We start from the raw sequence: 23,846 nt of genomic DNA, 5'->3' as shown, positions 1-23,846 counted from the left end.
CTTGAGGGGTTTAAGTCCGGGCCTGTTCTAACCTAAGTGTAGCTGCAGTTCACGGGGAAGTGTTCCTGTTACTGAAATGGAATGTATTCTTTGTCCACAGACCTTGACAAACTAGACAATGAAAAGAGAGAGCTGATTCAGAACGACATTGCCGCTCTTCATCACTTTTACTCAAAGCACTTGGAGTACCCTGACAATGCTGCCCTTGTAGTTCTCTTTGCACAAGTAAGTTGGCTAGAACACAGCCTGCTTAGGTGGATAGTGCTGTAGGATTTTAGCCTTTGTGAAAGGGGAAAAATGTTAACGGCAATGGAAATGGTAGCTCTTTGCATATCTTCGGGAGAGCTGAGTGTGCTTGATGGAGAAGACCCACTTCCTTGACCAGAAGTGGCTGGACATGCCCCATTTCAGTAGTGAGGGGAGAGACTCTTGTCTGCAGACTTTCTATGAGGTGCTTCTCAAACGCTGAAGAAAAAGGGAAACAGCCTGCATTAGACCCTGTCAACGTTAGGCTTCTTGTGGGCCACGCGAGTGCAGCTGTTGTTGGACTTGTGTGGAAGGCTGCTGGTTTGAGACCCTGCAGAGGCAAAGGCTTCATTCAGGCTTCAAACTTGTGGAAATCCTTGCTGGTCAGGTCATTGTTGTGTTTGACCTTCACAGGGAGTAAACTTCAGAGAAGTAGAAAGAGCAGTCTGAAATTTTTATCTGGTGTGTGTGGCTTTTAAATGCAGTTGGGTAGTGTGGTCATCTGGAGAGATGAAGGGAAGGCAGGATGTCTTGTTAGATAACTTCTGAAATGTGTCACCTCTTTTTTCTCACCTGCTTTTCATACGCATCTAAATTGAGTGAATTGTAGTGGATGGAATAACACACCAGTGGAATACTGAAAGATCCATTTTCTTCTTTTTCCTCCTGTAGTTCAAAATAAGCTAGTTTTAAACTTAAACGTCCGAGTAAAAAGTTTAATACTTTTTGAGATCAGGGCAAATGTTGACTGCTGTGATGAAAGCCAAGATGGCAATACCCTGGTTGGGAGAGCTGGGCATCTACCAACAAGGAAGCACGGTTAATATTACCTTAATACAGAGGTATTGTTATTTTGTAGGGGAATGATTCTTCAGCATGTTTAGCATCTGCTCATCATCCATTGTGTTGTTTCTAATTACACATTTCCCTGCAATGAAAAGGGGTTTTTTTTCTGTTTTGAAGACTTTACAATTTATGTTTTTCAGAGGGATACTTCAAAGACAACAGTACATCCAGTTTCTTGTGGTGTTTCTGAATATTTTTGTTAGAATGTTGCCAAAATCCCCAAAGATTACATTATTTTTGCTGTAATGACTTTCGCTTCGTGTCCTGTCCTGGACGAGCTCCACCAGATCACAGTACTTTAACTGACTTCTGTGAACTGCTGACTCCCAGATCTGATATTCCATCTAGTCTTCTCTGTAGATGTCTAATGTCACCCTTAGGTGTCACCTTAAGCTCATCCTGATCATCAGGCAACTCTGCCACTGTGGACATTGCAGTTTTTTTGAACTAAAATCTCCAAAGGTCATCTGGATGCTCCTCAGAAGTATTCTACAGGACACAACCTTTTGAGCTTTTAGCTCCAGCATAAATCTTTCTAGAAGAAGGGGAGGGAAGTCTGTACTTGATATGTACAAACATGTTTTCTAATAATGAGTTAACTTGACCTAAAACCAATAGTATGGATATGCTGCTGCTCCTTTGTTTTGCTTCAACACTTTCTCTGGCCTCATGCTGTCTACTTTGCTTGTCCATTTGGCAGTCATTCTCCTTGTGGCTCAGGGCAGTCTTTTGGGACTTGGGTACCTCTGACTCCTTCCTCACTGCTTTTTGTGGGCTTTGTCTGATGTTGTTTCTTACTCAACACAGCTAAGGTGTAATCGATCCTTTTGAGTGGAGCAAAGATTTTTGTCCAAACCATCCTTGCCTTTCATTGCTCTCTTCCCCAGCTGTTGGTATCGTTCTGCTCTCTTGTCCCTGTGGAACATAGCTCTCGAGACTGGTGCTCTTCCTCTTCAGTCTCACCTTGTCATACTCTTCAAATAGTTTCTGTCTTGTCTCAAGTTCCAGTGTCTCATCCTTTCTTTGAAGACCTTGCATAATTTTGTGCCTCCCTTTGCACGTTCTCTTTTCCACCATTGGGAAGAACCCTGAGCTCTAGTTTTCTCGCTGTTGTCTCTTTGCTCCCTCTGCATTCCCTTTTTTAGTCATGCATTCATCTGGTGAAAACAGTGGTATCTCATCCCTTCTAATTCCTCCTCCTGTGTCGTTTCTGGTATGATGCATTCAAGAAGTGGGTTGTCTCTGGCTTAGTTGGAGGGGAGTTGATGATAACTCACTACATATTTTTAAATATTTCCCTGTGATTCAGAACCATCAAGCTGTTCTTCATGTCAGCCTTTGTAGCCTTATGTTCTTACTTGCTGTTGATATAATCTTTTCCTTCTATTGTTTTTGTATTCAGCAATTACATTTTGGTTTTGGTTCAGGTATGCTCATACATTGGCTAGTGCAGTAGCATGCTCATCTTGAGAGACAGCGAGCCTTTGGATGCTACCTTGCTAAAAATAGCAGGGTAAAGATCAAGCAAAGATAGCAAAGATACCAGTGAGTGAATCAGAGAAACAGGACACTTTCCTTAGTTGTGAACTCATCCTGAACAGTTCATACCTGAGGAGTGGCTTTGGGAAGTATTTGTATATTTCTAAAATCCAATCCGAGCTGCATTCCAGCTTGTGGGGCATATCATTTTTGGTAGCGTTTGTTGTCAACCCTTGCCCTTCCAGAACAAATAGTTACACTGTACTTGATTGACTGTTTCTGTGCCCATTGTAGCTTCAGCTGGTCTTGGCCACGTGACATTAGTTGTTTTAGTGCTTTTCTGGCACTTCTGTGAACAGTTTGATGATTGTAGGGAGATGTTGGTGAATGTGGAGAGGGTTCTCTTTATGTTGGCATGTATGTGACTCGCAGTGAAAGTGGAATAATGTACTTGATTGAGGTGCGTTTTGGTCACTTAGTCACACAAACCACACGAAACAAAGCTGAAACTCCTGTAAGGTTCCCTTGTTTAGTGAGAATAAAAGAGGGAGAAGGCTTTAAAACCTGCTTGAATCTATTCTTCAAGACAGATTTGTGAACAAGCTCTTTTGATCTTGTGTCTGTTTAAATTAGGAATACACTTCTTCTCATACTCTGTCCTTTTTCTGTCCCCTCCTATTCTATGTCTTTATTAGGTTCAAGTCTTTCTCACTACCCTTTTTGTTCTTTATATGTGCTTTAGCTGTAGCTGATACACGCAACCCTCGATGCCAAATGTCACTGTGGCAAGTCTCTGCAACATACGCTCCGTTAAAGCTCTGTACTGCCGCAGCCCGGCTGAATTCACTGCTGTTCATCCCTACATTGCTCCTTTCCTGTGTAGTTCTGCTTCGGCCCTTTACTTGTCGTGGCCAAATGAAGTCTCTTTGCTCTGTCGGAGTCAGACTTTTTTGTGTTTGTAATGGTCTTGCTTTGTCTGACACTCTTTCTAGCGCTCTTTTCAAGCCCCAGTTCTCTTGGTTAGCCTTCCAAGGAGCAGTCCCCTAGATGTTGTGTCCTGAGCAGGTACAAGTGTTGGACTGTCAGTGCTTTCGTGTCCTGCACATTCCTTTGGCTAGGGACTTTGTCCTCACTTCACTTTTTGAGATGTCACGTAGCTCCCTGTGAGTACTGGTGAGATGGAAAGAAAACTGTAAGCAAATTACTGCAATTGACTTTGAAGTATGAGAATGTGACATGTGGAGTACTTAGCTGACCAGAAGCTGATCTAGTCTGTTCCTCTTTTTCCTTAGGTTAACTGTAATGGCTTCACAATTGAAGATGAAGAACTCTCTCATTTGGGATCAGCCATATTTCCTGAGTAGGTTGATTTTCATGTTTTTAAAAATAAAATTAACTTACTTAAAAACAAACAAAGGTTCTTGCACATGTGTGGAAGTAGATCTCTACTGAAAGAATTTTAATCAAACACTTAATTTGTCTTGTTTTAAGTATCTTTAAATAGCTACTAAAATGTGGCCAATGATTTGCAGCAGTTTTTTTTTTAAATCTGGTAATTTTGGTAAAATTGCACTTGTAATTTGTTTTGAAGCTTAGATTGTGAACTATATACAGGTTGGTAGGAAATATTACTTGGCTAGCAGATTCTGGACGGGGACAACATGTAATGGTCAAAACAAAATGAAAAGGATTGCAGGTGACTTGCTTTATTCACAACTTTGTTTTGGCTGGGTATAATCCTTCACCTGGTGTTCTCTGAACAACATCCCTTCTACCTTTGTTCCTTTGCAAACAGTAAATCCCTTTCATAACTTCTTTCAGCCTCCTCAGATGTTTTAAAAACTGCGATGCTTTATGTTGCTGTGACAGTGGAAAAAATATATACAAGCTTCTTAGCTTTACAAATGAACTGCAGATGTTAAGTGTCACCTGCAGTTTGTGGACAGGGGAGCACAGCTCTCTAAGGCTGAGGAACATTTCTTCCATTTAAGTCTGTCCTTCCCACTTAATGTTGTAGCAAAGGAGGATATTTGCTGCCCGTGTTCTTTGCAAACACCGTACTAAAAGTATTATCGCTGTCTGCTGAGGTTGACTTCCTTGTGAGGCATAGATTACTAGCAGCTTATCTGTGTCAAAGTAATCTGAAACTTAGAGATGCTCAATTAAAGCAGGACCTGATTTTGCTAAGTGCTGCATACAGACAGTAGTAGATAGTACTTGCTTCACAGATTCTCCTTCTTCAGGCAGGTCTGTCTCAAGTCTACAGCCCTCATCTACAGGTTGGAAATTAAGGCCTTGCAATGCCCAGGATCAGAGTCATGGTGGAGAGAGGAGAGTGTTAAATCAGGATGTTCTGGAAACATGTCCAACACCATCCTTTGTTTGTATATGCTTAGCATGCAAGAGCCAGGTCTTTGCTACTTGACAGTTATGCCTGTGAGCTAAAAAGACTGAAGAGACAATTATTATTTTGGTAGATTAGAAGAGAAAGAATTAAAATTATACATTTTATCTCAGATAAGCAGCAAATTGCACTTTCTCCAAGCTCGGTAGTAAGGGGGAGTACTTTTCTCTAGTGGTCCAAGTTTTTGTGTAAGTTGTGTGCTTGTATAACAGACATAGATCTCTTCCCTCCCACTTCAAACATGGAGGCTGTTTATGTTTGCACAGAAGCCAGCTAAAATTTTAACGCTCATCTTAAGTTGCGATGCAGGATATTACGTTTGTTTTCCTGTATTTGCTTGTTTCCTTTAGGTTAAATGTGTTTCTTTCTCCTCTGAGGAAAAGAGTCTGTCTATCATAGGTACCTAAATAGGATGTTGATAGTTAAGCTATGTGAACACCCTTGCCAGCTGTCCCAAAGCACTATAAGAATGGGAAAATAATAACTTGCCTAGTCCTGCAATAATAGGATTTAAAAATTGTAATGATTCATTAGCACAGCCACTCTCCATATCATTAGAATAAATAACAGTACAACAGATTTTCCCAAGGTTACCTTCGTGTTAAGCCTCAGAATAAAAACAGCTTACAGAAAGAGACTGACTCAATCTTTCAGACTTACTTGTTTTCTGAAGTGGCGCTTAACTTTTTGCCTGTTGCATTTGGTGGCGGTGGGGGAAGAGGTTTACTTTTCTGCTTTTACAGTGTTGCATTGATGAACCATAGCTGTTGCCCAAACGTGATTGTAACGTACAAGGGGACCTTGGCCGAAGTCAGAGCTGTTAAAGAGATTGAGCCTGGAGAAGAGGTAAATGCACTATGTGTGAATGCACTCTGTATGCATGCATCTTAAAAGTAGGATCCATTCTGCTCTTCAGGATTCATTTCAATTAGATGACAATTTAATAATAGGGGGGAGGATCTCTTGTTTCTCAGAGAAGTGTAAGATGTTGCTTTGGAAGAGTTGGGGTGGCTCTAGAGGACGGAACCGATTCTCAGAGGCAGTATCCTATTTTGTGCTGAAACGAGGGAAGGGCACCTGCAGCAGTTGCTGCGTATCTGCCAGCCTCTGTCTCAGTTTGCCCATCTGTAAAATGAGGCTGAGTTTACTGATGTTTGGCTGGTGCTTTGAAATTCCAGGATCAAAGCAAATCATTACTGCTGTAATAGTTCCCAGTATAATAGTAATGTATTGAAATCGAAGCCAGAATAAACAAGGTAAACGGGTACAGATAAGTCCTCTAACTTCTGTTTGGACAGAGCATCCACAAAACATGGGACTTGGTCATATCACTTCAGCGGCATTTGTTGGGAAGTCACAGAAGAACAAGAGCATGTTTTTAGGTGGAGCGAAGCTGAACAGTGATGGATAAAATCCTGTGAAATTGAATAAGGCTCTGGGTTTACCGTGAAACTTTCTCAATCAAATAATGAACTTGGCAGGGAGTCTTCAGCAACAGAGCTGCTTTTTGCTTTAAAAAAAAAAAGAAAAAAGATGTTAAACAGTTGAAGAGGATGTTCAGGTATCTGCAGGGGATGAAGACAGGGAACATTCTCTGTGGGGATGTAGTTTGCATTGAGTTTCAATAGCTTATTTGTTAATGTTAATTTAGCGGGCAAGGTTAATGCTGATCAAAATAAGTTTGGATTTGATTTTGATAACTCCTACCACTTTCTGAAGTATGTGGTACCAGTTGTGAAGAAGGGAGAGAGGTTATTTTTGTGGATTATGGCTGTTCACTGTTGTGAACGAAATGAGTCTAGTTGCTAGAGCCAAGGGTGAATGTCTCAGGTGAGCAACTTCTTTTTATGCCATTTACTAACGATGATTTGTCTGTGATGTTGGCAGTCACTGCAAATGCATTGTGGTAACGGACAAGGACGGATCTTGGTTTTGGAATTTTACTGTGGAATCACGGACATTTCAGCATTTTTGGGGAGGGCTTACTGTGAGAGGTAGAGATGTGGAGTATTTACTTTGCTGGTCGTCCTCTTTTGATTGAGTTGTGTCTTAGAAGCTGCATCAGTTCTCCAGGACCTCATGGCTTTTGTGCATTCGCTTTTCTGACACTTAAGAATTTTATAAATGTGAACTCGTGGTTTTGCTTGGCCTCTGTGCAGTCTTATGGCCTGTGTCTCCATCTTCAGGTTCAATCTAGCCATTGCATCACAACATCTTTAAAGTTTTTGCGCTGTAAATGGAGCTCCTGCATTTTGCATGTTTTGAAAATAGGGGAGGGAGGAGAGGAGTGTGAGGGAAAGTGTGAGATCACACAGAGTAAGAAGAAGAACATGCACTGTATGAAATTACATGTACATTTTACTTTAAAGAAGAAGGAAACCTTAAGCATAAAGACTGAGCAAAAGATTTCAAATAACTATAAATGAGGAAATGGAACTAAAGCTCTTCCTTTGTCTGCAAAATGATCAACTGCGCTCGGCATATGACATGTTTCTTGGGGGAGATCTCATTTTAAAAACAGCATTAAAGCTAGTTGCAGGGGTTCTTTTCTGAAGACCATTGAAGTAGAGGAAAACTTAAGAATAGTGTATGTGAAGGGCCTTTAAAGCAGGTTTTCTTTGCTTTAAAATTTTGCTGTTGAAGTAAATCTGATATTCATTCTCCTAGAATTGGAGCACTGGGCCTCTCTTCTTTTCAGAGATCTAAAGGTCTTTTCCTAAGTTTCTAAAGCTACTAGTGACTGCTGTTGCCCCAATTTTTGTAGGTTTTCAGAAATAACAATTTGAGATTCCAGCCTCCAAAAAACCAGGCCACTGTAATTTGTCCTAGGCTGGATACCTGAAATCATTATTTTACCTCTGAAAACTAGGCATCACTTTGTAGTCTGACAGGAGGCCGAGATAGTTTCCTTATCCACACCTGAATCTTGCTGTCCTGGGCTTAAGCCAGGGTAATATTTGAGGGAAATTCCAAAATGAATAGGAAAGGAAACTCTTCTCTGCCAGATTGCACTCACAAATGGCAACTCCTGATGCTGCAGAGAGGCTTGGAATGTGAGGGAACAGGCAGGTGATGTGGCTGCAGGGATCCGCAAGTTGCATGAATGTGTAGTACACGACGTAGACTAGAACTGGTAGTGGTAAATACGTATAGTTACGCTCCTTTTCACTGACTGCTGTGTTTTTACCATATAGGTTTTTACCAGCTATATTGACCTATTGTATCCCACTGAAGACAGAAATGATCGGTTAAGAGACTCGTATTTCTTCAATTGTGATTGCAGGGAGTGCATGACAAAAGAAAAGGTAATAAAATTGGTGTGAAATGTGCTTCTGACTGTCAAGGCACCTACCCAGGTCCTTAGATGTAATATTATATATGGTTTAATTAAATTTTGGAAAGGAGGATAATGGGGGGGTGGCTCTGTTTTTCTGTCTAGAAGACTTTCTGATACTCATTCTTTCCACTGTAATCATGACACATCAGGAAATTTCCTGGTAGATGCCTATTTAAAGTTGAGCTACAAAGCAAAGATGAAAACTTTGTTAAAAGTAGATAATTATACTGTGTCTATGCTACCTGGCCAAAAGAATTTAGCTCAGAACTCGTTTTTTTGCAACTGCATATTTTCTACCAACTCCCAGCGGTGAATCTTGCTCGAGGCATTTCTGGGTTCCTGCTCTGGGATAGAGTCCCGCTGCAGTTCCTGGTTGGGACACCTTAGTCAGTTCTAGGTGACCTTGTGTGACATTGCCGGATGGTTTGGAGACCCAGCAGAATCTGCAAAACAAGCTTTCCTGCAGTGGCACCACATCGTTCTTCTCACGGACAGGGTAGTCCTGGGTCGCAGCCTCTTGTGATGCGCAGGCCAGATTGACGTTCCTTAGACATCGCCTGGTGCCCTTCAAAGGACAAAGGCAGACATCGAGACCGTGTTCCTTAAAACGAGGTGTTTGTTATTTTGATTGACAGCACTTACGGGGGGTGGAAAAAGGTACCCAAACCCAGCAGATACTGAAACAACCGTGCCTGTCCTACTAATTGTTTTCTTATCCTTCAGTGGAGGTCCTAGGAGAACTGAGCTTTGTGTGGCTCATCTGTCATTCCAGTCAAGATCGATCTGGCTGGCATAATCTGACCCTTAAGTTCTAGATTATTTTTTCCCCCATTTTCACAAAGGAGTCCTTTTACGAGCTGCTTTCCAAACTGACCAGGCAACCATCTCCTTCCTCTAAAAGGTGGTGTCTTTTGTAACTTTTTTTCCACGTAGTACCCAGTATTCTTGTTTGAGGCCATTCTGTTGATACCGTAGTTGTGTTTTTCCCCACAGTTACCCTGATAATTTTGCCACTGAGTTTAATGAAGCCAGGATTTCATCTGTGATTTCCAACAACATGCTGCTCTTGGAATCACCTGTCACTCAGCGTCCCTCAGCTCTGGAAAGAGTCCCCTATAGCCCTCTCAGCTGGCAGATGAAATAGTAAAGGAAAAAGGAATCTAGCAACAATGTGAGGCTTAAACAGCAAAAGATGTCTCCAGATTGCAGCTGGCTCTTCGTGAAGTAGTACGTTAGATGGAAAGATAAGAGTAAGTGGAGCTGTCCAGCAGAAATCACAAGACGTGGAAATGTGGTTTTGTCTGTAGATATGAAGGATACTTTTCTGTATTTAATATCATCTTGTTTTCCACTGAGCTGTCACTCGGTGGTAGGCCTAAGGTGTTTGAGCTTTTCTAGCCTTAAAACTGAATTTGTTGTAATCCCTAATCTCTCGGAAGCAGTGAAATTTCCTATGTAAAACTGCTTTCATGACAAAATTGAAAAGCTCTTGGATCTTTCAAAAGAAAGGGACTTCATGGAAGTAGAGAATGGCAGATGAACTGGAAGGCGCAGAGGATTCTAGGATTCCCAGCCAAGGCTTTAGAGAAAAATTGCAGGTGCACATTCTACCTTTGTTTTTACGTTCTTTGAAGAGCTTAAGTTCCCATCTGTGTCTTTTTATTAGAGTAATTTTGTGTAGCAGGTGCACCTTTATTTGTAGGGCTTGGAACCTGCATTTATAACATCCATTGTGTTTCCTTCAGGATAAAGAGAAACTGGAAATCCGCAAGCTGAATGATCCTCCATCAGCAGAGACGGTGCGGGACATGATCAAATACGCCAGGAATGTGATTGAGGAATTCAGGCGAGCCAAACACTACAAATATATCCTTTGTCTCCCCCTGACTCCGCTGGCTTGGTGTGTGACCTAGAAATCTTACCTGCCGGATTGCTCCGGAAGTACCTGCAGGAGAAACACTGCGACCGTTAGAAGTTAAACATACCTCTGTCTTCTTTGTCTCTGAGGACTTGGCCCGGGAGACAAGGGGCAGTTTAACCTTGCCGGAGGTGTGAGATTGTGAGACCCTGTGATTGTTCCTTCCTGTGCAGCTCTCCGTTTCTAGGAATGCCGCATACGGCTGTCTCTGCACAACAAGCCAGAGACGAGGGTGAGCACAGGTGTGTGCGTGTTAGCCCACTCTAATATCGCCCGGTTTTGAGAGACTGGGCGTGAGGCTGCAGCTGCTGCCGATGGTCACAAGCCTACCTGTTGTAGCAGTGGTGCGGCGCAGACAAGAATGCAAGATTTGTAGAATATCTGAGTAGGAGGGGGAATAATCTCATGAGCAGAATACCTCTCAAAGTAGCTCTGGGGCTGTGGCATGGATGCTTTGGTGCCATTTGAGAGAAAAGAGGGCTTCTCAGAACCATTCTGAACAAGTTTAAGTCAATTCTTCTTTGGCATTACCAGGTAGTTGTCTAATCACAGACCGTTTATTTATTGGGTTCCTTGACTTCGTCATACCTCCTAGTGAATTACTGGAGATCTGTGAACTTAGCCTGGACAAGATGGGTGCAGTGTTTGAAGACAGTAATGTTTATATGTTACACATGATGTACCAGGCCATGGGTGTCTGTCTCTATGTGCAGGACTGGGAAGGTGCACTGCGTTATGGGCAAAAAATTATCAGACCATACAGGTAAATATGAGACTTTATTTTTTTTAATGCTCTAATTCAGTAATCTGAATAATTAAGACAAGTTTGGGCAGAGATCACTTCTCTCAGTACACGTTGTATAAACACGCTACCCATGACATCACTACTCAAAAAGGAATGTGTAAATGCTGGGACAGGTTTTGTTTACTGTCAAAATGTGGCCTGCAATATATAGCAGACGGTGACTCTGAAATCCTTGCTTTGAGTTCTCAAAATAAGTTTGTACCACCTTGGATACTGTGCTAGTTCTGTTTAGCTAGATAAATACTGGTGTTTTTAATATCCCAATACGTTACTGAAGCAGAGCTTCGAAGTGCATCTGCAGTCAGTATTCCGTGTAAGGTAACGGAGCCAAAGCCGGCTCTTGCTGTCAGCCCCCCGCCCTCTCCCGATCCCTTCCGTCCACAGCAGCGCAGCCGTCCTGGGCGCAGGGGAGCAGAGCCCTGGCCCGGGCCTGGGGCTGGGCAGCAGAGGGAGCTGGAGCCCAGCTCAGCTCGGGCGCTCGGAGGCTGTGGGTGCCCTGCTGTCCCCCATCCCCACTGCCCTGCAGCTGGCGGCCTGGGAGAGCGTGCGGGCTGAAGCCCTGCGGGGGGGGAAGGCAGCACCCAGCCTCTGTGGGGAAAAAATAACGCTCTCTCTGATAAATTTTTCTGCGTTTTTACAGTAGCGATCTCGTTCGTTAGAGGCAGCCAGTTACGCGCTGTATCTGATCCCGCCATGAATCTCCCAGGCAGATTCTCATCTTGAGCTGTGACTTTCTTGCCAGCTGGGGGGAGCGCAAGTAAAGCTCTCCCTTTGGAGCAGATGCCAACGTAAAGTCACAGATCACTTGGCAGAGAGCAGCGATACAAAGAAGGAGCCAACATTTCCCCCCCTGGGGGCTCAGTACTATTTGTCTTCCCTGGGACTTGCCCAGCTCCTCTGGCTCCGAGCCTGGCATTCCAGGTCAGCTCTGCTGAACCGGACTCTGCCAGCTCAGCGTGTGCGAGTGCAGAATGGCATGCGCGCTGTACGCGCTGCCGAGGGCCCCTCGCTTTCCATTAAAGACCAACTATTGTGGAACAGGCAGAGTTCCTTCTGCGGGTGTAGGGTGGCTCCAAAAACTCGTAACAATGCAGTCGCTTTCTGTAGCTGGCTAGATGAAAACTAGTGGCAGAAAGTCGCTGCCATCTGACAGCTGTTCAGAGGCATATGGTAGTTTCAGTTCAATTCCCAATTGTCAGGCGTCCCCATCCCAGAAACAGTTGGCGCTGACTCTTGGCAGTCATGGCAGAGGGGATGAGCGGTGAATGGGCAGGGGCGAGGAGAGGCAGCTTCTTGCCCCCTGAGAGGGGGACGGGGGCTGGGAAAATGCTATGAAACTGCCAGGTTTGATAAAGCTGAGTTTCTTTCTCTCTTGCAGTAAACATTATCCCTCCTACTCGCTGAACGTTGCCTCCATGTGGCTGAAATTAGGGAGACTGTATATGGCGCTGGAGAACAGAACGGCTGGAGTTAAAGCCCTGAAGAGGGTATTTGTTTCCTGGTTTCTTCATTAATAATACCGGTTCAGGCATGGGATCATTGAAACACGACGTGCTTCTCTGTCAGTAAGCCTGGCTTGGTAGGAAGCGCGCCATGTGTTAATATATTTGGTTACTGGCTTTTTGGCTCGGTTTTGATTTTCCCGAAGATGCAGTATAGCTCTGTTCTCACATACGAGGGGTCTTACCTTTTCACGGTGGACTTCTGCTGCGGCAGCTGGGGTGAGCATTATGCTTAAGCATTTGCTATACATTCTTCGCTGAGCTAGAGCTGTACTAGCGTAAATGAAGCAGAACTCTAGCTTCTCCTTACTTGCTAGGTAAGGACAGAAAAAATGCTTGGCTCTTACAAAAGGCACATAGTGTTTCATTGAAGCCTGTGATTTCTATATGCAAGTTAAACTAGGCATGCTTTTGGTGGTTGTTTGTTCTGGAACCAATTGATTTTTAAATAGCTGAAGGGAATTCAATGCATATGGTAATGCTGAAATTGGCAAATACAGCATTTGGTTTTACATTTTTCTTCACCCCTTTTTATTAGTCTGTTCCTTATTCTTCAGGTTTTTTCCCCTCTATTTTTTTTTTTATTAGTCTGAACTGTGTTTCTTGACTTTCTTCCCCTACGGTTGTTGGACAGAAGTTTATTTGAGTTTCTTAAGCATCAGTGACTACTGTAGCATATAATGACTTGGTGTGGAATGTCACGATTTTTTTTGTTTTTTCTTCCTTTTCAGATGCTGGCAAGTTTTTAGCCAGCAATAACAGAGCTATCCAGCCATGGTGAAAGATAGCACACGAATATATGCTCTAAAATTTAACTGTTACCTAGCTTAAAATTAGCATAGGTTTTCCTTCGCTGTGGTGTTAAAGCTTTGACTAAAACTGGGATTTGTGCCAGCAGGAACATGGGATTGGGGGGTTGGGAACTGGAGGTAGATTTGTTGGCATAGTTAGCTTCCTAACACAAACATTTTCTAATGACTCACTTCCAAAAGCTTCCTACAGGAACTGCCCAAAGTTATCCCAGCCCCTGATGTTTGGGATTTAGTGGAAAAACAAAACCATTGTTCTCTGGCCGTTTGCAAGCAGCTGGCCCAAAGGCCCTCCTCTCTTCTTTTGGGCAGGAGGGGGAACGGAGTCATTGCTCACTGCTGCCGAGGTGGAACCAAAGGCTCTCGTTGTACTGACTTAACAAATACAAGAGCATAATTCCGTAGAAGTTTCCTGAGGAGAAAATGGCTAAATGCTCTGGCGGCTAGGATGCTGCGATTCCTTGCTGTATCTTAGCATCATGGTCTTTAAATATTCTCAGACTTACTCTGAACTTGCTTCTTTCAGTCCTATCTACTGTTGCCTTTTGCTACATCTGTTTGGGGCCGCTGCTGTCCTTTCTCAAGTGGAAGTCTTGCCTCTACACGCGCTCTGCACTGCAGCGTGGGTCGCGGCAGGAACGTGCGAGTCCGTGGGTTTGGCTGCCTGGAGCATTGGCTCCGAGGGCCAGAGCAGCCGTAGGTGGACCGGCAGGGAGTCGGGCACGGCAGCGTCTGTCCCGATCTGGCAAGGTCTCGCGTTTGCCTCAGCGGTTGCCTAAGCAATTGCTTCCTTCGTAAAGCATTGGTAGCCCTGGAACCGGCGGAGGGTTCACAGAATCGAGTCTGAAATGCCTTAATGTAACTTCTGCAGTAGGCCTGCTCGTCAGTCTGACGGCCGAAGGAGGAATTGGTAGGAGCAGAGCTCCGTCTGATACTGGTTAAGTCAGTCCTCCACCAGAATATTACCCGCTCCGCTTGCAGTTTTCTGTTCTGGAGCTGGTTGCATTCAAAGTAGTTTTGTCAGGAATATCATTTTGAAAGGTGCTTTGGGATCCTCTAAGATGAAAGCTGTATTCTCTGAATGTAAAACCTTTATTACTTAGTTTTGAATTTCATTTTATTTCCTACTGGGTTTATGACTACAAGGGGATAAAAAGTAGCTAGAGGTGTCAGACTGTTTCAAACCTCCAAAGAGAGTATTTATAGCCTGGTGTTATATATGAATCAATTGTCTGAATATTTTTTTCTTTTCATAGGCAATTGCTATCATGGAAGTCGCACATGGGAAGGATCATCCATACATTTCAGAGATCAAAAAGGAATTAGAGGACCACTGAGCCTTTGAATCTACGCAATCCTTCAAACCTTTATTTAAAAACCTTCAGGAGCGCTTTGAAAAGCGGTAGAGTATGAACACAGTTCGTCCTATAATTGGAATGACAAACACACTTAGGCCTTGCAAAATGTTCCTACCTTCCACACATCTACAATTGCCTTTTTTTTTTTTTTTTTTTTTAAGGAAGCATCTATGGTTTCTTAAAGGTTATGCCTTTTGACAACTCATGTGCAAAAATGGCCATGTTTTTCTTTATGGATTTTAAGGTGTATCTTATTTGTGTAAAGCAAATAAAGTAGTCTTGACCCCTCTTGATTCCAGTTGTACACTTCCATCAGTGCAATAGTTTTGTGACAGCTGCTTTTGCCTAAGTCATTTCATTGAATCTGACAAATTAATTAGCAGAAGCTGTACTTTTTTTTGTTTGCTTTAGTAGCCCGTTCCTCTGTTCACAAATCATTTTTGTTTGCAGCGGCTTAGCTGAGAGAGAGGGGAAACGGGCGTGATGGATTCTGCGCATTGTGCAGGAAAGCCGCCACCGTTCCCTCAGCCAGGTGACTCCTGGCGGGTGGGGATTCTCCACTGGAAGGGCCTAGAGCTCAGCACGCGTCGCACAGGGAGCGCTGGCACCCACCTCGGAGCGCCAAGGCTTGCGCGAGACATCAACCGTGCAACTTCTGGCTTTGTAATCCCCGTTACAAGCTGAAGTGAATTGTTACAGAGGAGAGCTCATGTTTCCTTATAGCCATACCTTCACCTCCACTGGATTAAAACTATTCTGTTAATATGTTGGCAATTACTTTTAATAGAGGAACAAGAACATTTTCTGAGGAAAAAATCCAGGACTTGACTTTCTCTGCCTGTCCGTAAGACCGGAGGGTTTTTTTTTTCCTCCATTTAGATCAATGGCAGGAGCTGGCTTTTAAGGATGGGGAAGGAAGAGGAGGGAGAAGGTGGCTGTGTACTTCCAAAGTTTAAATACATTGCACGGTAAAACTACATGACCATTCCTTACTGCTTTCACAGCTTATAAAAGTATGATGAGAGAGAGAACGCATCACCATTAAGAACTTCTTCATATTTTCTTTCTTGTAAGCAAGCGCTGCTCTGACAATAAAACTGCTAGAAAACAGGGATTTGTCAGCTCATTTTGCTGAAAGCTTTTATTGCTCTCTAGCCAGCAATTGTTGCTGGAGTACATGAAACTGCACCAGATCTTATGATTCCAGAAAGCCGAGGCCACTTAACTGCAGCCAAGCCGAGGAAGAGGGCACCAGTGACTATATTTATCCTAACTTTATCTTGTCAAGCAAACCTTTGTCCAGGGCAATAGCACCTGCCCCGAGCCCAGGCTGCACTTCAGCATTGAAGAACCGCCTTAGCCTAGCACACGCACCAGGAGCAGCCTCGTCCCTGTGAAACTTGGGAACAGAAGGTTCTCCTAAACTCGGTGCGCCTCGCCATTTAACATGGGAAACCAGCGCGAGCACAATAGGTGCGACTACAAAACCTTCAGCTGGCAGAGGAAAGAACACAAGCAGAGTTTTCCTTGAAAAAAAATGGTTTATTGTATACTGTGAATATGAAGGACAGCCTTACCAAAAAACCTTAGTGACTGAAGACGTTCTCGTATTTGCAAAAGCGTATAAGAAACTATTTACACAAGGGCAGTGAAAGGGGTAAAAAATTATTGCAATTAATGCTGAATAGAACTTTATAAAAAGAGAAAGAAAAGAAACAGTGCAAAAATACTGTCAAAAGTAATCAGTTCTATACAGAAGATAAAACTGACAAGCATAAGCTTATGTACTGATATGAATAATACATTAGAATATAAACTAGCATGCATAGATTTATTTTTTTTAAAGGCTTTCCATAGCACAGAATAGTTCTGCCGTTCAGCCCTAGCAGGAGGGAGTCGGGGCAGGAAGGGCGTGTCACCGATGTCTCATTGCCCTACAAAACCTGTAACGTACAACGAGGCTGTGAGGTTCAGATCGCTGCTGTGTGCTAAACTGTCATGGACAGAATCGCAGAACAAATAAAACAGGAAGCATCAAAATACTGAAGTAAAACGGGACAGTAAAATCCAGTGACATAACACTTAAACATGTTATTCTGTTTAACGTTACGTCCCACACAATTATATATGGGAGTATTACAGTCATCTGCATGTGTAAACTTTTTTCCTTTGTAAAATAGCCAAGGAAAGGTACTTTACTAATGAGGAAAACATACTTTCCATATGGAGCAATCTCAACAGGATAAACATCCTATTAACAGTCTCTCTGGCAGTAGAGGTCTGTTTTCTTTTAAAGACCAAGTAGCAGCAAGAAAATACTTTTGTTTAACACACACAAAAAGGAGGTTCTTATAGACATAATGTATAATTAAGTCGTGGAACTCACCAACACAGGACATTGTGAGGGCTAGAGGAATAAATAAGTTTTAAAGACAAGGTAGCGTGATTTCTGGAAGATGGATCCATCGGTAGTTATTAAACACAGTGAGCGGGATTCAGCTTTCGCCTCAGGACGCCCCTAAAGGCCTGGCGGCCAGGTGCCCTAGAGGGGCTGAGCAGCCTCTTCGAGGCGTGTTCGTATTTCTTCCTCAAGTGTCCGCTACCAGGCACTGTCCAAGACGGGGAGCGACCTCCAGCCTGCCGTGGAAGGATTGTGTAGGTGCTGCCTGCCTCATCAGGGACCCCTGCCCCCAGAACAGCTGGAGCTGAGTGTCCAAAACACCGAGTCTTTACCCAGCTGATTTGGGAGAGTAAAACTATTAAGCACTGCATTCATGCCAGGGGTCAGCTGAAGGATTAGTCTTTCCCTTGCTGTTAAATAGTGCTGGGATTCTCCCGTGAAAGCTGCTGTTTTACTGCTGACTTCCAGTTCACCCTCCAAAGGCAAAGTCCTGCTCTTGTAGCATGTGGGAAACTCTCAGCGAGGGCGCGCACAAAGCACGGGCATCAAAATTCTAACACGCTGAAAAAAACACCAACCGAAAAATGGCTGAGAGGAACCAAGGGAATTGTAGTGTAAGAGACTCTAAAAACACTGACAACATTTATTTACTTTTAAATATTTATATAAACACTGCTATTTCTGACCTGTGCGCTGTGTTTTGTTTCACAAGCTAACAGCAGTTTATGGTTGAGACCTCCGCCTTCTGTTGTTCGCCCAGCAGCCCAAGCAGCCAGCTGTTCCCTCCCTCAAATCGCAGTCCCTCCAAGCCAAGGCTACGCACAGCTGCGTGCGTCACGTCCGCCTCTAAAGGCTCGGATGGCATCCGTAGTTCCCATAGCACCAGGTCCTACAAGAAAACCTCTCTAGAAGGCTGAGAACGAGATGGGGACAATTGCCTTTGGGGTTTTGGACTTGCAACCTTTCTCTTGTGGCCGTCAAAACCCATCCCCAAACTCCATAGGGCTCGGACTACGCATCAGCAGATTTGTAGCCATTTTCACAGCTAACGGACAAACGATGTTTCCATGCAGTGCTTCCCTTTCAAGGGCAGCTGTGGGTGGTTGCTCCTTCCATAGGATGCATCCGTTGTTTCCTGCAGCGGGTGCCACCCTAGCTCTCGGGATGTCAAGCATTCTTTTCCATAAAGACAAGCAGCAAAATTTAACTCTGACCAACCTCGGTGATGCACAAGAGCTGCTACAGCAGGCGTCAGCCATACTGATGCCTCCGCTTTCTGAGCACACCGTTCACAAACTGTTAGCGAGACTGACAACGGCTAATTCAGCTGTCGTCTCCTCCCGGGAGGCCGGTGGAAACTCAGCCCTTGTGAGTGCAGCATGGTCGGGAGCTGCGGAATTTTCCCCGCAGATTTGTGTGCTATATCCAGGTACGAGATTGTCCATCAGCATTTATTTTAGAGTCGCTTGTGGGCTACGCAGACATAGAGGTACTGGATCAAAAACTAATGTGTTAGCTTAAACTAACCATCTCTACTGAAGCACTGAGACTTACTCGTTCTTTTCCAACCTATGTTTTGCCATTTGCATTTGTCTGTTTACAAGAAAGTAATTAAATTTAAAAAAAGCTCTTGAAATCATGCAAATATTTAATATTCCTAGCTGAGGCAACTGATTTAAATAAGTGGAACAGAAATGTCCTTCAATATACTTTTTACAAAGGACTGCATTAGCAATAGGTTGGGTAAGTTCTCACCAGTGTGTCTCCTGCCAGCTGAAACTAGTTTAGGGAAAAGGTATTTCCAAGAAGGCTGAGCTTTTAGGGTCCCTATGGACCTATATAGGAGAAAGTTCGTGGGATCGAGCTTCATCTTTCCTGAGGAGCTCAAAGACAAGAGGTGCCAAAGCAGGCCTGTGGAGGAGCTGGAACAAGCAGGACCTGAGCAGCTGATGTCCGCCATCCTCCCGTGGAGCTGTGGAGGATGGAAGGAAACAGGACATCCACAGCACTGAGCAGCACCAGAACCCAGCTGTCATCCCTCCCATCCCTGATGGGACAACATTAGGCATGAAACGCTCAGACCGTAACTTTAACCAAAAATTTGGTGCCAGCAACCTCAACACTATCACTGTGAAGAGTTTAAACTAAAAAAAAAAAAAAAAAAAAAAAAAGGGTGTTAAATTGCAAAATTAAATACAGATTAAGAGTCCACAAAAAGGAAGGCATACACGATGGTCCCAAGTCAGACTTGCTTACCCACTCCAAGTTGTCTGTTGGAAAGAGTCAGGGAGCATAGGCTGAACGTGCCAGACTGCAACATGGGCGCCTTGGGAGAAGGCTGCTCGGGTCAGACTTTTTAAGGTGCGGCTCCATTTGTTGAGGATGCATCTTTGTGAGATTTTCAATCCAGACTTCACTCCAAACGGACAAAACGCGTCTCTTGGAGCCTACCCACTGTCATGCTTTGATGTTAAAAAACCCCACGCAACACAACAGACAGCAGCCCCAAACTGTCCTCCTTTTCTGCTTACGGACTCTGCTGTTAAAGCCTGCGGGACACAAACTAAACAGTGCTGTTGCTTTAAGTCTCATGCGTTCATTCCTGCTATGACTAATGAAATTGGATGCAAAATGCATTTTCCTGTCACTCCCTAAAGGTTAGGAAATACTGCCCAAGCAGTTTAGGCCTGATAAAATAACAACAGGTTCAAAGTCGGAAGGTTCAGTTTTTCCCCTACAAAACTGTATCGCATTTCAATCATAAAACATCGGCGTGCTGAGGTTTGGTTGCAAGCTGGGGTGAAAAGGAACCTCTGAAGGCACGGACCAGTCCAATTCACTTAGGATATTAGCAGATCTAGTCAAAATAAAATCTAGCAGGAAAAAATACATTGAAGTCAGATGAAAGGAAAAGTTTAAAATTGCCATTCTTTGACAATGAAAGGGCAAAAGTGAGTCACGTTGGCCTCTATCTACCACACCAGCCACGTTCGGAGTTAATTGGAAATGACTGTTTACTATGTGGCCACTTATTTGGCTCATTAATAGGCACTGACTTAATTTGGAAAGGATTTTTGGTGCCATTTTGTAATTAATATTTTTCTAAGACACCTATGATGCATCTTTGCATAAAAACCACTCGCTTCATTTTCTTCCTTTCACCCACAGCTCTCTACATTCTCTTGATGCAATACCTTTCCTGTGCTCACTGTAAAAACAGAAGTATACATTTCAGCCAAGAAGAGCTGAATAATAAGACAACAGGAGCGGATTCTTTTCCCTCCTGATTTTCTACTTCTCACATCCAAGTGGAGCAATGGGACTTGACAGCTCTGAGTTCAAACTTAATTCATCATTAGGAAATTATTCAAAAAGCTATAACGAGATAACTAATTTAATACACTTTGCTTCAAGGTTTATTCCTTGGCTTGTTTCCCAGATGTAGAGCATCTCTGTGCAATTATCATGCAGATGCTGCTGAAAAGACTTTAAATGGTTGCTGCTAATTTAACAAGAGATATGTTGGCATTGGCAGAAGAAATGAGAGGAAAACTGAAGTTGACCGAAAACTCAACTGATCCCTAAAAGGAACACGGTCAAGATAGTACAGCTAAATAACTCCTCACCATTCGTTGGCAGCTAGAAGTCTCCACCAGAATCCTTCTCACCTCCTTAGGCATGTATTGCAGAGCACCAAATCGACACAGCGCAGTTTTAAATACATTTAAGAAACGCTCTGGTACAGAGCCTTAGATTAAGCTCCCGCTGATTTTAGGGAAAGGTAAGTAGCTAAGTCCCTTTAGTGCTGAAGTGGAGAGTGCTTGTAGGCTCAGGCCTTTGTGCATTGACCAGGGGTTCGGAGGTGGGGATGCAATGGAAAAGCAATGGTGGGACTAAAAGATGAAATTTATCTGGGAAAGGGATACCAAGAAAGATCATTTCACCGCGACAGAGTAACTGCATTGCATCATGCGCCCTGAGAGGCTGTGAAATCTCCACCCTTGGAGATTTCTGAAACTGGACGTGACCCTGGGCAAGCCTATCCAACTTTGAAGTCTGGGACCAGAGGCCTCGAAGGCTCCTGTCCAGCTTGATCCATTCTCTGGTGATCCGCCGGGACCGCCGGGTGGAAGCAGGGCTGGACTGCCCGCAGGAGGGTGGCAGCGTGCAGAGATGGGAAAGAGGAGTCAGTGGGAGGAGGGGAGCGACCTCGGTGCAGGAACTTTCCACCTCTTCCACCAGAAATAACAGCGTGGGAGTCCCACCACAACTTGCTAAAGCTTTTTAGTTTTCCTTTTAAAATTTTTAAACAGTGCAGTTACTATCAATTCTAAATAACTAAGTAAATGCTACCCTGCACACACTGCAACGTAATTCATAACGTGATTTACTCCAGTGGAAGTTTGGAGAAAGGAACATGCACCAAGTTGTGCAAAACAGCTAGCCGATGCCGAGGGACAGAGGATGAGGAAGACAGAGGAGGACAGGGCTAACTGCTGAGATACTTACAGGACACGTGGATTTTTTCTTAGCTCTGTCATGGATTTCACTGTTGGCCTAGGGCAAGCCAGTTAAGAATCTGTGCCCTAGTTACGCAGTGGAGAAGGTTTGTTTCCCTTTTCTGTTCTGATTGTAAACTTCAGGCAAGGACTGTTTTGCCTTTATTTATTTATACAACATCTTCCTAATCCTAACTGGAATCCCTGAACACTACCAGGATAAAATAGTAATAATAAATAGGAGGGAGAATCCAAAGCGACCAGACAGAGATGATCTGTGCAATTTAATACAGAAACCACCCTAACAAAGTGAGGTTTGCCAATACCGAAAGGAAGACTGCTCCATGTGCTCATAAACCACAAGACAGCGATGGGGGAAGAATCAAGGCAGACTCTGAGCTAAAGCTCTCAAGGGTCACTGTTTGGAGAACTCGGATATGGAGGAAAGACCACATTGGTCATTTTGACAAAGTTCAAATAACGAGAAAGTAAAATGATTACAGCGCTGAAGACAATATTTCACACTGGAAACTAAGGCAACTGGAGATCCCTAACTTAAATGAGATTCCTTTTCTACGGAAGGTGAGCCTCAAGGTAATAAACTTTCAGTATAATTCATGAGAAGGTCCTCGATTTGAGTTTTTTTCAGCTGCATTTAGTTGAAATTTCTGTGCTGTTCAGCCCACAGCCCGCCACAGTTACCGGCAAGACTCATTCACTGACTTCAGCCTGCAGTGTTTCAGCTCCTATGGATCCCTTCAAGGACTGCAGACAGTAGCAAAGGCCTCATTTAAAAGATCCAATATTGCTTTTTTCATGGACTAATCTAAAACTGTAATTCTTGTGGAACTGGAACAGTTTAGCACCCAAAACTCTCTGCCCTCACAACGGCCTGTGTTTGAGCCCTCTGTAACGTGCTCTGCTGCGTGTGCAGAGGCTCAGGTCTCCCTGCCCCAGGACTGTGTGCCCTCAGCTTCCACTCGTACAGAGGCGCAGCTGACACCTAGCAGGTCTTGTTTTTACCATGGAAGCCACATATCTGGGTCCAAAACGCTCTTACACGAGAAAAAGCCTGCTGCCAAGTAACTGTTCATTTCAGAAGCTATGTAGCAAAATAAAAGCCAGTAAACTACCTTTACAAAGGATTGCTGGATTGCTTTCCTTATGGACATGTTACAATGCAGACCAGTCGTGTCAAATGTGGTTCAATTTGAAGGTCACTACAAGTTTTACAAATTATTAAAGTAATTCACAAATTATTCCAAGAAAAATAAATTATATCTTGTATAAAATAATCCATGGGAGACTCCAGTAAAGAATAATCATTCCTTACTTTCAAGACAACTTTAAAAAGTGCAATATATGCACAGTGTTGTCAAAGCAGTTCCCCTTGTTCATCAGTAAGGTTCAGTCAGATCCACAAAGCTGGGGCTGGGATGTTTCAAAAGATTAAATAAGTCTGGAGTTTTGCAGGAACTGGATGAGCACTTGATAGACAAACTTGTACTGGGCTATGGTCTGGATCATAAACATTCTCTGCTCCCGCAGGTGTCTCAGCATCACAGGAACATCCACTTTCTGTAAAGCAAAGAAAAAAAAAAAAGCGTAAGGATGTAGGTTCCTTAAATCAAGCAATCATTGTCTCAAATATCAGTTATCTGACACAGGGGACTGTACTGTAGTTCTATAATGTAATGAATTATAATCAACTGTAGTGAAATACTACAATTTTTTTCCCACCAACTTTCATTTCAAGGAGTATTACAGTGTGTGTGTATAAATATATATATATATGTATATGTATAAATATATATATATATATATATATATATATATATATATATATAAAAAAATATACAGGTTACTGCACATCCAGTGCTTTCCCCACTAAAGCTTACAGGCATTTCTGGACTGATGTAAATGGGCAGATGACCAAAGACTTGTCTTTCAGTTGTGTACCACTGATTACCTCTCAGCAGATCATCAACTGAACACATAATCATAGAATCATAGAATCATTAAGGTTGGAAAAGACCCTTAAGATCATCGAGTCCAACCGTTAACCTAGCACTGCCAAGTCCACCACTAAACCATGTCCTCAAGCACAACGTCTACCCATCTTTTAAATACCTGCAGGGATGGGGACTCAACCACTTCCCTAAGCAGCCTGTTCCAGTGCCTGAGCACCCTTTCGGTGCAGAAGTTTTTCCTAATACCCAACCTAAACTTCCCCTGGCACAAC

At 43.4% G+C, this 23,846-nt stretch overlaps 2 protein-coding genes across 8 annotated transcripts in view; one reads left to right on the top strand and one right to left on the bottom strand.

The window, feature by feature from the left end:
- The window catches only part of SMYD2 (SET and MYND domain containing 2), a 34,559-nt gene extending 15,195 nt beyond the window's left edge, over positions 1-19,364 (top strand). For 2 of the 4 annotated variants that reach the window (XM_087774525.1, XM_087774524.1), the window contains exons 5-12: positions 101-225; positions 3,864-3,931; positions 5,719-5,821; positions 8,170-8,280; positions 10,058-10,178; positions 10,819-10,993; positions 12,414-12,522; positions 14,603-14,997. In XM_087774525.1, the coding sequence (XP_087630651.1) occupies positions 101-225; positions 3,864-3,931; positions 5,719-5,821; positions 8,170-8,280; positions 10,058-10,178; positions 10,819-10,993; positions 12,414-12,522; positions 14,603-14,683 (893 nt within the window). In that variant the 3' untranslated portion in view covers positions 14,684-14,997. Of the gene's footprint in view, positions 1-100; positions 226-3,863; positions 3,932-5,718; positions 5,822-8,169; positions 8,281-10,057; positions 10,179-10,818; positions 10,994-12,413; positions 12,615-14,602; positions 14,998-15,154 lie in introns of those variants that run through there. The other 2 variants (XR_015708190.1, XR_015708191.1) reach the window with 2 other exon arrangements.
- Positions 17,529-23,846, bottom strand: part of PTPN14 (protein tyrosine phosphatase non-receptor type 14) — a 121,454-nt gene continuing 115,136 nt past the window's right edge. For 3 of the 4 annotated variants that reach the window (XM_087774519.1, XM_087774520.1, XM_087774521.1), the window contains exon 19: positions 19,503-23,182. In XM_087774519.1, the coding sequence (XP_087630645.1) occupies positions 23,054-23,182 (129 nt within the window). In that variant the 3' untranslated portion in view covers positions 19,503-23,053. Of the gene's footprint in view, positions 17,667-19,502; positions 23,183-23,846 lie in introns of those variants that run through there. The other variant, XR_015708189.1, reaches the window with a different exon arrangement.

Source organism: Nipponia nippon, unplaced genomic scaffold, assembly GCF_047370975.1.
Source record: "Nipponia nippon isolate SJK-2023a ecotype South Korea unplaced genomic scaffold, ASM4737097v1 scaffold_4, whole genome shotgun sequence".
NCBI classification, from domain to species: domain Eukaryota; kingdom Metazoa; phylum Chordata; class Aves; order Pelecaniformes; family Threskiornithidae; genus Nipponia; species Nipponia nippon.
This window is presented reverse-complemented; position numbering and strand designations above follow the sequence as displayed.